At 44.0% G+C, this 16,399-nt stretch overlaps 1 protein-coding gene across 4 annotated transcripts in view; it reads left to right on the top strand.

Moving 5' to 3' along the window:
* Positions 1–780: 780 nt before the first annotated feature.
* The window catches only part of CAPRIN1 (cell cycle associated protein 1), a 44,685-nt gene continuing 29,066 nt past the window's right edge, over positions 781–16,399 (top strand). For 3 of the 4 annotated variants that reach the window (XM_072619195.1, XM_072619196.1, XM_072619194.1), the window contains exons 1-2: positions 781–944; positions 1,478–1,702. In XM_072619195.1, the coding sequence (XP_072475296.1) occupies positions 1,478–1,702 (225 nt within the window). In that variant the 5' untranslated portion in view covers positions 781–944. Of the gene's footprint in view, positions 945–1,477; positions 1,703–2,417; positions 2,439–16,399 lie in introns of those variants that run through there. The other variant, XM_072619197.1, reaches the window with a different exon arrangement.

Below are 16,399 nucleotides of genomic sequence, written 5' to 3'. Positions count from 1 at the left end.
GTCCCTGGGCAGGCCCGGCCCGGAAGGCCTCGCCCTCCCTTCAGTGCCCGGCCGGGGAGCTCAGCGGCAGGGCCGGCTCGAGCCCGAGGCACCCCGCCCCCTCCCGTTAATTCTACATTTATTTCGCTGCGGCTCCAGGGCCGCCCCCGGGAACAAGGCTCTCGAGGGCAGCCGCGCTGCGGCGGCGAACACGAGGCGCCGCGTCCTCGTCCCCTTCTTCCCATTTTGCATACTCTGGGTATCGGGTAATCGCTGCCCCTCGGGAGGAAGGCCTGCGGAGCTAGCGGCCCGGTTTTCGGGCCCGGCTCCGCACGCTCGCCCCACCTTCTCCTACAGGCCCGGGGCGTAGGTGGGGTGGAGATGGGGGAGGGGGGGCGCCGCTCTCCCCAGCTCCGCAGCCCCGCCCCTCCATATAAGGGATGTGCCGGGCCTCCGCCTCTAGACGCCTATTGTCCCCGGCTGGGCAGCCCTCGAGTTCGCCTGAAGGACCCGCGGCGGTCCGGAGGCCCGGATCGGCGGCGCCCGCTCCGCCGCCGCCCGCGGAGCCTTCCCCGGCCCGAGGGTAGGGCGGCTCGGCGGCGCGGGCCCCCGGGCCCGGGTGGCGGCGCGGCGGGCACGCAGGCGGGCAGGCGTTCGCGGCGGGCAAGCCGCGGCGCCGCGCAGGCCCCCGGCTCGTTCCGCTCGTCGGCGCCCTCCCCTCCCTCCTGCTTCCCTCCCCTCCCCTCGCCGGGCTCCCCTCCCCCCGGGCTCGCTAAGTCCCTCCCGCTCGCCTCCCTCTGCCTCACTAGCGGCAGCTCTCGGTGCAGCAGCAGGGACGGGGCAGAGCGGCGCGGCGCGGCCTGAGCCCACCGGCAGACAGTACAATACAGCCCGGCACGCACCGCCACCCTCCCCCCCGCTCGGCCGCCCCACTCCGGATCCTTAGCGGCCTCCGCGCACGCACGGTGAGCCCGGCCCCGGCGCGGCGGCGGGGCCCGCGGCCTCGGCCAGGAAGGGGGCAGCCTCCGGCCCCCCTCGCTCCGCCCGTCCCCCTCCCGCTCGCTCGGGAGGCAGCGGCTGAGGGCCGGCTGCTCCCCGCCCCCACCCCAGCGGGGACCGTTGCTCGGTGGCCGTTGGCGGCGGGCGCTGCGAGGCCCCGCCCCCGGCGCGAGCCGCGGGCCCCGGGGCGGCCGAGGCCCAGGGAAGAGGCCCGCGTGGGGGTGGGGGGGCAGGGTCCGGAGAGCGGGCCCGGCGCGCGCCTCCCGTCCGGCCTGCGCGCGCACCCCCGGCTCCTCGCGCGCGCGCCCCCGGCCCCGCTTTCCCTTCCCCCGCCCCGACCCCCGAGCGTCGCGCGCGCGCCCCCAGTAGGGCGGGCTCGGCGGCCCGCCCGGTGCGTCGCGTTTTGTCCCGCGCCTGCCCCCGTCCGCCCTCTGGTCGCTCGCTCTCGCTCTCCCTCCTAACCCGGCCCTCTTGTCTTCTCGCCCTGTCGGTGTCCAAGATGCCCTCGGCCACCAACCCCAGCAGCAGCGGCAAGGCGTCCGGGCCGCCCCCGGGCTCCTCCTCCGGGGCCGAGGCGGCGGGCAGCGCCTCGGGGCCCGCGGGCGCGGCGGCGGCGGGGTCGCAGCAGGCCGCGAGCGGCGGCACCAGCTCGGTGCAGACCGAGGCCATGAAGCAGATCCTGGGCGTGATCGACAAGAAGCTCCGCAACCTGGAGAAGAAAAAGGTGCCCGCGGGAGGGGGGGCGGGAGGGGGAGGGGGCCCAACGGGCCGGGCCGCGCCGCCCGCCTCCCAACTGCTGGGGCCCGCGGCCCCCCGGGCCTTTTGTCTGGGGCCCGCGACCCCCGGGGCGGGCGGGGGAGGGGCCGGCGGGGCACATGGAGGAGGCGGCGAACATGGCGGCGGCCGGGAGGGAGGGAGGGAGGGAGGGAGGGAGGGGAGCGCTTCGGGGCCGCCGCCGCCTGTGAGCACAAAGCGCGGGGGGGCCGGGGGCCGCGGCCACGCCCGCGGGGGGCCCTTTTGTCTCCGCCCGCCCTCGGGCCGGGGGGGCCGGACGCAGCTCCGGTAGAGGGGCCCCCCCCGGGGCCGGGCGCAGCTCGGGTGGCCCCATTTTACAGAGGAGGAAACTGAGGCAGAGAGGGCCGCCCACGACTGGCCGGCGCCTGAGGTCTGACAGACGCAGCCCCGGAAATTTACATTCCTGGTTTACCGCTAGTCCTCCGAACCCTGCTGACCCGGACGGCGGTTTAGACCTTGAGGCCCGGTCCGGTGCTGGGTTCCCGGCAGCCAGTTCTTTGTCTGGGCTTCACCCTGGGGTTCTGTGCCGGGGGCGGTTCTGTCAGGGGAAGCCCCCCTCTCCGCTGGCCGGCTCGGGCTCCAGGAGGGCCGGCTTCCCTCTTGCGGAGGAGCGGCTGACCTGGGCAGAGTAATGGCACTGAAAGGCCCGGGAATGCGGTTTGCTTGTAAGTAGCAGAAATGTTCTGAGGCCGTTGTGGCTGGCCCGGGGAAGCCCGCACGGCAAGGCCTGTGTCGAGAGCAGCGCCTCGATGCTTCCAGGCTGTGCAGCCGGGCCGGTCTGGGTTCCGAATGTGCTGGTAGCCCAGTAGCGTTACTCGCTGCCGCCTGACCTGGCGGGAGGGGCCCCTGCCCGGGAAGGTCTGCGCCCCAGGTGTGCCTGTGCCCGGCCCTGGCACCGTGCTCGGGCGCGTCTGTGCGTGCAGGACCTGACCCGAGCCCAGAGTTTGGGCCGGGGCGGTGGTTCTTAGAGCGGGGCCACTGAGTCCCGCGGACGGGCGCTGCACCGCGCCTGCAGGTGTTTTTCCCGGAGTCCTTGGCCATGGAGCTGCTTGCGGGACGTTGCTGGTGTGCGGGTTATGTAATAGCACAACGTGGTGACACGGACCAGGCTGGGAATGAGAGTGGGAATGCCGTGTCGCTTTCAGTAGCAGTCTTTGGAGACTGAGGTGACGGATGCAGTGAGCTATTTAAGACAAAGAATTAAGTTGTTAAAGGTAAAATTTGAATGATTTTAGTGATGGCCCAAGCACTTATTCCTTTTGGTTATTAAATGAATAGCTTATTGTAGAATGTTCTGAGACGATTAACAGCTTTCTCAAAAGCTAGGTAAGCATTTATAATTTGGGTGAACTGAACATAAAACTTGCTTTTCCCCCCTAAATCATCTGGCTGCAGTTAAAAAAAAATTCTTACTGGCTAACTTTCTTAGCTATCAGTTTGCTAGTACAGAATTAGGAAAATTGATGAAATAAAATTAGATGACTAGACGGAAGTGTTGATGATTTTGATGTAAAATCAAACATTTTATCATATTTAGATTCTTTTTACTTTCACTATTAAAACTCCGTGTAAGGGAGCTCTTCCACATGGAGGCCTAAGAACTTTTCCCTACATTTTGGTCAGACTCTTTGTTCCTGTGTAACTAGTTACTATGAGGAAATTTTTTTTTTCCAGTGATTTTCTAGTTTCAATCTTAGGAAAACTAAGGGTTTGTTCAATAAAAGTTTCACCTAGTTGGATGAAAGAATTTTTTTCCCTCTGCATTGTTTTTTTCTTAGGTATGACATAATAGTTTGCCTTTTAAAAGACCTCTTTGAAAAATATGAATTTTAAAGCATCTGAGAACTGAAACTGGAAGTTTTTTTATTTTAAAGTTCTGACAGGTTCAGAGGTGAGGAAAAACAGAGCAAGTAACATTTTAAAATGTTTTGATGTTGAATTTGCGGGGTAACACCAGTGTAACTTAGGGAAATTTGGCAATGACTGCAGTAGGTAAAACATTAACCATTATAACCTTTCTGGAAATGCAGAAATTGACAGCTTTGTAATTAAGATGAGACCCTTTCAGAAAGTCACTCCACAGTATAGTTGGCAAGAATTTCTTATTGCATTAAATATTTCTGTTTTTATTAGCACTAATCAGGGGGAAAAGATAGTCTCTTCTTATTCCAGAACGTGATGGGGTGCTGCTAAGCACTATTCTTGCTTTATTTTTTTCAACAGTGCTCTCTCTTGTTTAGGTGACACAAAATAAAATCGTGAATGTGCTTTTCTTTTTCTCTGTAGACATGTCATAGGATAATCAATTCTTGGGGCCAAGAGATGAAATTTGTTTGCTCCTTTAAGTCTCTGGTTTATTAACATGTGCATTTAGTTAGTATAGCTTTTTCACTGCATTGCAGAGGACAAGGTGCCTTCCTTCATGTCTTGCATTCACCTTGGCATAAAGGAAAGAATCTTTAATACAGATTTTTTTTTTAAAGAAGTAGACAAAGTTTTTTCTAAAATATTTGACAGTGGTGATGAGTTTTTACGTGTGAAAAATGTGCTTTTACATATTTGACCAAGGATTAAGATTATCTTTTAGTGATTCCTGTCAACTTTTTCATGGCTGAAGTAGAAAAAAGGTTATGTCATAGAAATAAATAATTACTGACATTTATAGTGGGCTTTAAGGTTTGCAGAGTGCTTTATGGTACATTTTCATTAGATCCTCACAGTCACCCTACGAGGTAGATAAGAAGTAAGAGATATTCTCCACATCTTATAGATGAGAAAACCGCACCAGAATGGTTAAGGACTTGCCCAAGGTTATGCACAGGGATAGTAAAGATCAGAGGATTTGAACCCATCAGGTCAGTTGTACTCCCACGTATAGTCTTGTATACCATAGTGTCTAATGACAAACCCCAGATGAAGTACACACACAGACACACACACACACACACACACAAACACACACACCCCTCCCCACCGACTGTTAGTGGACAACCTTTAGGATGTTTGACTCCGTCTCTGAATTCTCAACAAGTGCCAGTACTCTTTCTTTGAAAGGGAGTGGGAATGATAGCAGCTTGGGTTGGTAGAAGTGATTCTTTAGTTGTGGCAGCTCTCCTGGTTTTTGTCATGACAGTGACTCTCACGTACACCAGGACCATGGACTCCAAATCCAGTTTTATTTCCACTATGCAACACTGCCTGTGGTTAATTTATAACAGTTTGCTAACTTTTAAAAGATATGAGAGTATGGATTCCTAAAATTCTAGAAGTGGCATGCCATCTGGTCTTAGTATTCTCTTATCTTTGAACTCAAGGCTGGATTAGGTAACTTCTAGGGGTCCATCTAGGTCTAAATTAAAGTTTCGTGATCTTTGGAGCTAATTCACTTCATTATGGAATGCAGGTATAGTTATATTACTGTCCACTTGCATGACAAACAGACCATATAAAACCCTATAGAAGTTGGAGAGTGCAGTGATCCATCACATTAATATGCATTGTTTGAAGTCAGACATGGGGAACAATGAGAAAAACTGTCCCATCTTCAGAATCTTAGTGTGGAAGATTGGAGGTCATCTAGTGCAAACCCCACATCCCCAAGCTTGTCGGCAACCCCCTTGACGGGTGGTCTCCAGGGCAGCCTGTTCTACTTGGAGATTGTCCATTTGCAACTTCTGCTCATTCCTTCGTAGTTTTGCTCATAGGGGCTAAGCAGAGTAAGTCAGTCTCTTTTACATATATTACCCGAGTGTTCTTTAGGCCAAACATCCCCTCTCACTTGGACTAATTCCCATATGGCATGAATTATATAGGTCTTTCATTTTGCTTGCTCTCCTGAGTTCCCTACCTTCCTTCCTAATAGGTGACTATTAATAATACTCCATATGTCTGACCAGGGCAGAGTGTAACAGTTCTCTGGCATCTTGAAACTGGGATACTCTACCTTGATGTGTGTTAAGATTATGTTAGGTTGTTGTGGCTGTATTAGTCTGTTTATTCTCGAAAAAATTTCCTTTTTTGTTACAAATTTGACAAACACGAACCTTTTTATGCATAAAGAATAAAAAAGGATTATATATGAAACTGAACAACTAAGTTTTTAAAGTGTGCCTTCTGAACTAGAAGATGGGTCGTGTGTATTTTTTAAAAATTTTTTTGCTTTTTTTGGTGTCACTATCACCATTCTCCCTCCTATTTCCTCACTATGTCTGAAAATGTAGGACTCATTTTGCACCTATTCATCTTTTTCCTGAGGTTGTGATAATTGATCATTGCACTGTCAGAATTGTTAAGTCTTTAAAAGTTATTTTCCTTTAAGGTATTGGAGGTATTGTTTTAGTAATCCTCCTGGCTGTGCTCACTTTGCATCAGTTTTTTCAGGTCTTCTTAAGGTTTCTCTGCTTCTTTCCCTCTGTGTCATTTCTTAGAATGCCTTACATTCGTATTTTGTCATTGTTTTACCCATTTTCCAATTTGTGGTTGTTCACTTTGTTTCCAGTTATTTGCTACAACAACAAAACCCCTTACTTTTTTGTACTTATGAGACTTTTTCTTTTTGTGTTGCTGATGTCTTTGGGTTGTGTGCATAGTGGTATCACTGGGCCAAAGGGTATGCTGTGTCGTGACTTTTTGGTACAGTTCCAAATTGCTTTTCAGAATGATTGCACCAATTCACAACCCCTTCAATATTGCAGTAAGGTGCCTGTCCTCCCACAGTTCACTAAGCTTGCAGATCACTAAAACACCTATTTTTTAGGGGGGTTGGGTGAGCTACTTAGACATGTCTCCCTCATCTAGACTCGTTTTCTGCATGTTGAAGCTGAGTATAGGGTTCACATTATGTTTTGGCCACTGTTTTAGCATCTTAAGGTATTTTCTGAAGCCTGATTCTGTCATCTAATTTGATAGCAGGCCATCTATGCCTATATCTAAGTTTGATTAAAAAAATGTGTTAGACAGTACTGGGTCAAGCATAGTTCCTTGGAGAACTTGACTAGAGTGCTCACTAAGTTAGTAGAAAATGGTTGTTTGCAACCAGTTCAAAATACACTTATCTGTCAGGCTCCCATCTTTTCATCTTGTCTGCAGGAATAGTATGGGAAGCATCAGTAAAGTCTAGGTAAGCTACCTTTATCAAACGAATCAAGCAGCTCTATTAGAAAAGGAAATAATGGTTAGTCTGCTTAGACTGATTTTCAAAGTCATGTTGGCTGACTGTTAGCACTGCTTCCTTTTCTGAATATGCACTAACCATCTCTTTAGTATGGTGTCGTAAAAATCTGAAAAGAATCCAAGTCAAACTCGACCTATAATTGGCTTTGTCTTCAAATTTGTTTTTTGTTAGTCTTCCCAGAGAAAAGTTCCAGAGGATAAGAATGCAAATAAAAGCTCATTGTTACAGCTATTCTTATAAAGAAAGAGATCTGTAATGGAAGTTTTAAGTCTTCATGGTGATTATATGAGATTGAAATATCAGTGTCTTGTAATGAAATTGCTAGGAATGACAACTTTTTAAAGCTTTAAATGGAAGCTTTCTTAGCACTGTGGCAGGCCTCAAATTAATTTTTACATAGTGGTATATGAATGATAGAAAAGGGGTGGGGAAAAGCATTGTTGAGTTGGGGAGTATGGGGTATGTGAATTTTCTCTCCCTCTCAGTTTTGGATGTCTTGATTCATGTTTGTTCTATTTGGGTTTTTTCTATTGTCAGAGAATGGAGTTTTAAATTTTAATTTAAAAGGTTGTGGAGGCTGTTTTGTATGGCAATTACAGTATGGTTCATCTACTGGCTTTTAATTTAAAAGAAAACATTTCCACATTTCCCTATTTTTCAAAGTGTATTAGCTCACCTGCTTCTTTAGATTCTCTAATCTATTCCTTGAGAAAGATTAAGCTTTTCATTCCACTCTCTCAACTAGAAGGATTCTCCCTTCCTTTACTTCTGTGGCAGTTCTACCACTCTGTTTAATACTTAGACTAGGGATACAAAGAAATAATGATTTCTTGGTGTCTTCTTCCCAAGTGTGGTTAGGACAAGGGACCCTATCCATGTATGCCGTACAGTACCTTGCACACAGTAGATTGAATAAGTTAATTGAGTCATTGTGAAATTTCATTTTAATAATTGGATCAAGAAAGCAAGTGAACTTTTTCTGGGACAGCAGAACTGTTGCAAGGAGCAGCTTATTCTACTGGTGTTTACTAGGGTAGATCGCAGTGTAATGGGACTTTTCTGTTGCAGTTTTGAGATTTGAGGAGTAGTAGGCCAACCGATTTTACAAAGTGTAATAGTGTCATTTAAAGGTTAGCAGCAGAAAGAAAGTGAATAAGCATTTATATAGCACCTATTTGCCAGGCACTGTGCTAAAAGTTTCACAAATATTATCTCATTTGATCCTGTTAGATAAGTAGATACTGTTATTATCCCCATTTTATAGTTGAGGAAACTGAGGTGATCATGTTGAGTGAATTGTCCAGGGTGTTACACAGTTAGTAAAGGTATTAGACTCAGGTCTTCCGGCTTATGACATAGGATCACATAGAATTCTTACTAACATAAAAAGCATCTTAAACTGTTCCTAGAAGCATTTTGGAGATTTATTACATTCTATGTTACTGTTAAGCAAACTAATGGATCCACAAATTTTGAAGGTGATTCAAGCTTTGCTAATTCTGAATTCAAGATTACCCTTTTAAAGATACTTGGTTTCCATTTTTAATTACAGATCAAACCTTTTGATTTTCAAAAGAACTATCTAGATCCCTTTGATTTTCCTGGAATTTTATTGTAATGGATATTGCTCTGAAAATACCTGAATAATTCAGAAGATATATTTTTTCAGATTATTTACCAATTGTACCTTTTAAACTGTAGAAAGGTTAACAGTTATTTCAGGACAATAATGATTGTTAACTAAAGGGATTCAGCTTAATTTTTAATAATGCCCACATCTGTTTCTTGCTAGAATCATGTAGTTCCATTATTTTCCAGTTGTTATCTAGTGCCAAGACTGTACAATGATACCTTTGCTAGAGTAGTTGGTATTCTGTTTTACCTTATAGATTCACTGTGCTTACGTAGATGCACATTTGAATTTTTCCTTAATTTCATATAGGAATCAATAAAGGTTTTTTGTGTGTGTGTAAGCAATAATCACCTGGGAATGCACACATTTATACGTCTGTGGAGCTGGAGACCAATGTCTGCTTGAATGCCTTTAGGCCCACTATCTAAAGGTGGGCTTTTATTGTTGGACAGCTCTAATAGCTCTAAATTTATTTCCTCAGCTGAAAGTTCCAAATTGACATCACTAATCTCTGGTTTAGAAAAGAGAAGCAAGATAGACCTTGAATTGTTTGTTTTTATGCTGTAATCTCTAAACCGTGTTTCATTCCCTTCTTCATTTTATCACTCTGAACATAACTTTAAAAAGACATTTTTATTCCTTTAAATTTTTAAGGTCTTTGTTCATTCCAGACTTATTTTCTTGTGACACTATTGGTGTACATTTACATTATTATTCTGTATCCACTCATGCTTTTCTGCTGCTTCTAGCTTTTGTTAATTAATGCACTTTTAAGATTAGACTCACTAGCAAATTTTGTACTACCATATTTTTTTTCCTTTTCTCTGAGGTTCTTTTCTCTTTAAAATGGTTTATTGCTTGAATAACAATTGTTTTATTAAGTATTTACTATAAACAAATGCTGGAAATTAAAAATAATAATAATGATTCCTACCATCAAGGAGTGCACATTCTATTGGAGGGATACAGTATTTACACAATTCAGTAAGAATGGGTAAAAAAGTATTATTAGTGTTTTAATAATTAGGGAGATACATGCTTTTTCTTTTAACTTCAGAATTATTTTCGGTTGTCAGAAACAAAGGCTTATCTTTTTAATGTCAATATTCTACTGGTATGTGGCTTTGTGAGTCTTAGAATGGAAGAATTAAAGATAATTATAATAGAGGCACATAGTGGATATGAGCAAGGCACCAAATAAGGACAGAATTAGGAAGAAGAATTAGAGTTTAATAAAGTCATCAAACTTCTGAATTAAAAAAAAAAGTGGTCTGGTCATATGGGTAGAGTCCCATGTGTAGCCCTGATATTGCATGGGGCCCTCTATGTTGGAAGATGTGGAAAAGGCCACATAGCCTGGGCAGTGCAGTTAAGGGTGACTTGGAATCTGCACTTGAAGGGACTATGCAGTCCATCAACAGGCATTTCTTAAGGCACTCTGCTTCAGGCACTGTGTCAAGTGCTCAGCTATGAAGTAAAAGCCAAACAAGTTGTGCCTTCAAGGAACTTAAATTTAAATGGAGGATACCAAATGTGCATGAAATGCCAGCTACAGAGTAGATGAGGCATTAGCAAGTGGAAAGGGGGTGGCAGAGGAGGGAATGGCTCCAGGAAAGACCTCATCTCCTGGAGGAAAGAATGCTTGAGCTGAGTCTTAAAGGAAGGAAGCTAGGGATTTTAAGTGGTGGACATGAGGGAGCGTTCCAAGTGTAGGGAATAGCACTTGCAAAGTCATGGAGATTAAGTGCCCTCTTTAAGGAACAAGAAATAGACTAATGTGGCTAGAACATGATGAAAAAAGATCTGGCAATGGATTGGAAGAGTGCTGAATTGAATGGCAATGGAGTTGTGAACCTGGATGATGGTGAGGATGGTGATGCTCTTGGCAGTAATTGGGATGTTTGGAAGATGGGGAGGATCAGGGGAAAGATAATGAGTCCTCTTGGACATGTTGAGCTTGAGATGCCCAAGCACATCCAGTTTGAAATACCCAATAGACAGTTGGTGATGTGGCATTGGAGCTCAGACTTCAAGTTGAATCTGGGAATCATCTGCATAGAGGTTATAATTGAACCCATGGGAGTTGATGAGAGTACTGAAATAAAAGGACAGAGCCTTGGGTATCCTTCCCATTTTGGGGAGTTGATGTGGATGAAGATCTTGCAAAAGAACTGAGGTGGCCAAGCTGGGAGAAGAAACAAGAGAGAGCAGTTATGAAAACTCAAAAAGAGCTAGAGTATCCAGGTGAAGAAGGTGGGCAAATATGTTAAAGGCTATGGAGATGTCAAGAAACATGAAGGCTGATAAAAAGACCATTAGATTTGCCAGTTTAGAGATCTTGGGTGACTCCTGTTTAAAAAATATATCAGTTTTATTTGATTTTCAGTTCCAAATATACTTACCTCTTTCTTCTCCCTCTTCCCCCCCCCTCATTGAAAAGGCAAGAAAAATAAAACCCATCTTAGACTGTATAGTGATGAAAACAAAGTCTTGCATTTAGCCATGTACAAAAAAAAGGAAGTTTTTTGTCTTTAAAAGTTGATTATCTTTATAATACTGCTGTTATTGTATAAATTGTTCTCCTGCTTCAGCTCATCCAGCTCACTTCACTTTGGCATTAGTTTGCATTTTTCTGAAACCATCCTTTTCATCATTTCTTACAGCACAACAGAATTTCAGTTACATCAAGTATCATGACTTATTCAGCCATTCGCCAGATGATAGGCATTCCCTATCCTCTCAGTTTTCTATCCTTTGCCACCACAAAAAGAGCTGGTATAGTTATTTTTGTACATATGGATCCTTTTCTTTCTATGACCTATTTGGAATACAGAACCTAGTAGTAGTATTGCTAGGTCAAAGGGTATACACAATTTAATAGCATTTTGGACATAGAATGATTGGACTAGTTCATAGCTCCAGCAGCAGCGTGTTAATGTCTCTCTTTCCCCAAAAGCAGTTTCCATTGAATGAAGATGGAGACCAGATTGCATGGGGTTCAAAAGAGAATGAGAGGAGAAGTGAAGGCACTGCCTTTTTCAAACAATTGAGCTGAGGAGAGGAAAGCAGTCACAGGAGGGTCTAGCGAAGGGTTTTAAAGGTGGGTATGTTTGTAGGCAAACAACTACATGAAGACTGGAAGGGAGGGGAAGGGAAACAGGAAGACATGTTGGGAGGTTATTACAATAATTCAAAGGAAGAGATGCTAAATAAGAGTCTAACTGAATCAAGGGTTGTTTGTGAGCCTCTCTCTCCTCTTTGGCAGACTGGTAATACCTCTCAAAAGGTTGGGCATCTGATAAGTGGATAGAAAGATTGAACATTGTCATGAAAGGGTGTGATACTGAGGGTGGGGAGGATGACAGGCTTGGGGAAGACTCCAAGTGCATGGGGAATACGGAAGAGATGACCCAGAAATTACAAGCCCCAGTGGCTTGGGAGAATTGGAGGCGTCCAAAAACACTTCGAGATTGGGAAGAGAAGCAGGCCTGGGGAAAGTATGGAGGGGATGTGTTGAGTTTTTATTGTGAGGTTCCAGAAAGAAATCCAGGTCATCACCTTCACTGAAGACATTGAAACCATTCCCCAAGAGTTCCCTCCTTATCTCACCTTCATTCTAGTCTCTGATAAGACCCTTTGCTTGCCAAGACATTTCAGTTATGATGTGCTTTTAGGAGCAAGGGGAAAAACTTCACAAGAAATTCCTTAACAGTCACACCTCTCCTCTTCCCCCCACCCCCCCAATCCCTCATGATGTAATACAATTTCATGATACTCTACATCAGGGTTCTTTAACCTAGAGATTTGAACTTGTTTTTTTTAAGTATTCTTTTAATTGTTTCAGCATAGTTGGTTTTCTTGGCAATCTTAAGGCATTTTATTTTTATTCATTTAAAAACCTTTTGAGAGAGGTTCTTAGCTATTCTGAACAACCCTTGATTTAGTTAGACCCTTATTTAGCGTCTCTTCTTTTGAATTACTGTAATAGCCTCCTAACTTTTCTTCCTGTTTCCCTTCCTTTCCTTTCCAGTCTTCATGTAGTTGTTAAAATAATCTTCCCAGGTGTAACTGTGTCCTTACCTTGTGCCAGAACCTTCAATGGCTTCCTAAGGTCTATAGAATGAATACAATATACGAACTTCTGAGTCTAGTATTTAAGACTCTTTATAATCGGATTCCCACCTCTCTTTTCTACCCTCATTTCACACTACTAAGATTCTCACACAAATAATTTACTATTCCCCAAATACAATCTATTCTCTTAGTTTATGGTGTACTCTCTCATCTAAATTTATTCCATCTACCTATTAAAACTATATTTCTAGTCCTACCTCATATGCCATTCCCAGCTATAAGAACTCTCTTTTCCCCTTATCATAGTCTATTTTCATACTTATATGTTATAGGTTTCTAAGGGCAAGGCTTAATTTTTAATCTTTATATCTCCATTTCGTTTCACCAAGGCATCTATTCAAGAGAATAAAAGGTTAGAAATACAGTTCTGTTGAGTCACAATTATTAAAGCAGCTTAAATTAAGTAGCTTTCTGCTACTTGTGAACCTTTCTGAGCTTTAACAAATATGAGAAAAATGAGAGTGCATAGATGTGGAATAGGTTGACTTATGAGGTGTAGAGAGTTACTGCTCTGCAAGTCTTAGAGGGAAGGGAAACTTGAGGCTGTTGCAGAGAGGGTTTACAGATGAAGTAACAGGCCCAGCCTTGCTAAGTAATTTGCCCAAGGGTCATAGTTTCTTAATCTATCAGATGAAGGAATTAGACTGTAATCTCTAAGGACAGTGATAGAAACCCTGGTGCTAGCCTAATTCTAAAGCTACTAGTCATTTTCTCCACCCAACCTAGAAGTAGAAACACTAACCTTACCTCTCTACCGTGTGTGTGTGTGTGTGTGTGTGTGTGTGTGTGTGTGTGTGTGTGTGTGTGTGTGTATACACACACACACATATACCTCCTTCCTTTAACAAAATAGTTTCTCCTGTTTTGTGGTGGGAGGAGTTATATACCTACATAACTTTGGTTTTATGCTATTTTCTTGTTATATACCTATCCTTTTAAACATTCATTGGTGCCAAATTAAAAATATCAACATCCCTCCCCAGTTAGACCATCCTCCTGTAACTCACCAATTTTTCTTTACACTGTAATCATTATATTTGTTTCTTGGTTCTTATTTTGAGTTAGTTTGATTAAATCTTCCCAAATTTCTCTGCATGCCTTGTTTGTTATGTGATGTTAGTTCATATTCCACAATTTGTACAGCCATTCTTTAGCATGTCAATGCTCACTTTGTAGTTTTTGCCATCACAAAATACTGATTTTAGGGGGTGGGGTGGTGTGTGTTTATACTTGAAGATTTCCATCTCTGACATTGGAGGCATGTTCCCCATAGGGATTACTAAATCAAAGGATATAAACCACCTACATATCTCCTTTTCATCCAGTTTGTCTTAATTATTTACAAACTTTCTATATCTCAGTTGTAAAGACTTGCCTGAGGTTCAGAGAGGTTGTGATTTGTCCAGAGTTACATGCAGTTGGCTGTCAGGTGTGGGATTTTGAATTCATTTCTTCCTGCTTTCTGTTCCACTATTGCACACAACTACGTAGCAAAAAGAAATATTGGGGAAGACCCTAAGATGAAGGAGTATTGAGAAAAGCTTCTTGCAGAAGGTGGGACATTGGCTGATAATTGGTGGAAGCCAGGAGGCCAAGATGAGGAGTGTGCCATGACAGTGTCCCTGGATTGTAGAGTTATATGGAGAGGAGCAAGGTGTGAGAAGAATGGAAAAGTAGGAAGGGCTCTAAAAGTCAAGCAGAGGATTTTGTATTTGATCCTGGAGGTGATAATAGGGAGGAGCTTCAGGAGTGGTTGAATGGGGATGAAATGGTCAGACCTCTGATTCTAAATTCCAGCATCATGGATCTCACTGTTCCATTCTACTTAGGTACTGGGCATTAGGTACTGGGATGAAATTGGCAGGCCCTCAGATTCTTCTTAGCTCCGTTTTGGTGACTTAGAATGTCTCTTAGGGGTTAAATGACCTTTTGTGGGACCTAGTCGTATCTCACCCGAGCAGCTAGGTGGCACAGTGTATAGAGGCCGAGCCTGAACTCAGGAACTCTTTGTGAGTTTATATCTGGCCTCAGACACTTACTAGTGAGTCACTTCACTCTATTGGCCTCAGTTTCCTCATCTGTAAAATGAGCTGGAGAAGGAAATGGCAAACCACTCCTGTATCTCTTCCAAGAAAACCCCAAATGGGGTCCCATAGAGTTAGACGTGACTGAAATGACTGAACATCAAAAATAATTTCATAGGTGCTTAAGAGGAGCTGCTTTTGCTTTTTCCAGTTTTAAAACCTCACTTTGGACCTGTTACCTAGTACAGACTTCAGTGTAATATTAGCTCTGTTTGGTATACAGGCCTCATAAGTGTAGAGTACTGTGAGCCTAGAGCAAGACCTGGGTGCTTGATTGCTTATGTTGTGTGTAGTAGGAACATAGAACTGTGTGTACCTCATGTACCCCTACCAGGCTAACTGCTGTTATCTATCTTGAGAGAGAGGACTGATGAACTCTTGAGTGAAGATTGAAGCATAGTGTTTTTCAGCGGAATCTAGAAATAGGTTTTGCATGACATGATTTGCCTTCTCAGTGGATGGGAGAGGACCTGAGAAAGGGAGAGAATTTGGAGCTCAGAATTTTTAAAAATGAAATGTTTGACTGTTGGTACACAATGATGCCAGTAATTCTCACATGAAATAATAAATGTGGAAGAGATACAAACAATGCCAGTAAGGTGTAGAGATTATTAAGGATTGGAGAGATGTTTTCTGGGCTTTATAGATAAGAATATTGTTTGAGTTGGCCTCAAGAAACAATTTGGAGCCATGGTTGAGGTGCTCCACCCTTATTTTTTTATTCATTTTTCTGGGAATATTTTTAAATAGTGGTGTGGAGATGAGTTCAGTCTGACACCTAACTCAGAATTGATCACTATGTCAATAACTTTATATTCTGAATTTTAAGGCTTTTTCCTTTTCATTATTTAGATATAGTTTCTAAATGAATGAATTCTAACTGTGAAAGGGTGAATTTTAAAATATCAAACTCTATTTCTTGTTCTTAAATCATCTCTAGATGGGGGTAGGGAGGAACCTGAAACCAGAAATGACTGGTCTTTGTGGGCCAGATGAGCAGTGAGGTTAGTCTGGGAGGGAGGGAGGAGGGCTGTCTCCTGAGAACAACCTGAGGCACATCCTTCTCCATTCTTTGGGTCTCGGGAAAGGCCAGTTCAGTATTATACAGATGACGATAAATATAGATGTAGAGCTTATGTTAGTATTTCATTTTTGCAAATGCTTCTAATTCCAGTGCAAATCCCACTTCCTCAATATAGTCTGAGGATATCAGCCCATAGTAATCCCTCTTCTTTAACTCCTTTTATGTTTATTGTCTCTGTATGAAACAAGTCAGTCCACTGACCTATTCTCTAATTGCTTATACCATATAATTTTGCACTTTGATTTTTTCCTTCTATAAGTTAATTGTTTAAAAATACACATTTTCAAGCCTCAGTAAAACGTACATTTGCAGCTATTCACACATTAAATGAAACTACTTTTAAGTGTCTGTAGCAGCTTATTAGTGAATTTCTTTTTTATTTCCCTTTTTTTCAATCGCTAGTGTATTTAAATTTAACACTTTATAAGATACAGTGAACTATATTTATCATATAGGGAACTCTTTTTAAGTTGTCCTGATTTTTGCTGTTTTACAAGATATTGTTATTATATTAGACT

This window comes from Notamacropus eugenii, chromosome 6, assembly GCF_028372415.1.
Source record: "Notamacropus eugenii isolate mMacEug1 chromosome 6, mMacEug1.pri_v2, whole genome shotgun sequence".
Lineage (NCBI taxonomy): Eukaryota > Metazoa > Chordata > Mammalia > Diprotodontia > Macropodidae > Notamacropus > Notamacropus eugenii.
The sequence above is the reverse complement of the archived record's forward strand: the minus strand, read 5'-3'. Positions and strand labels throughout refer to the sequence as shown.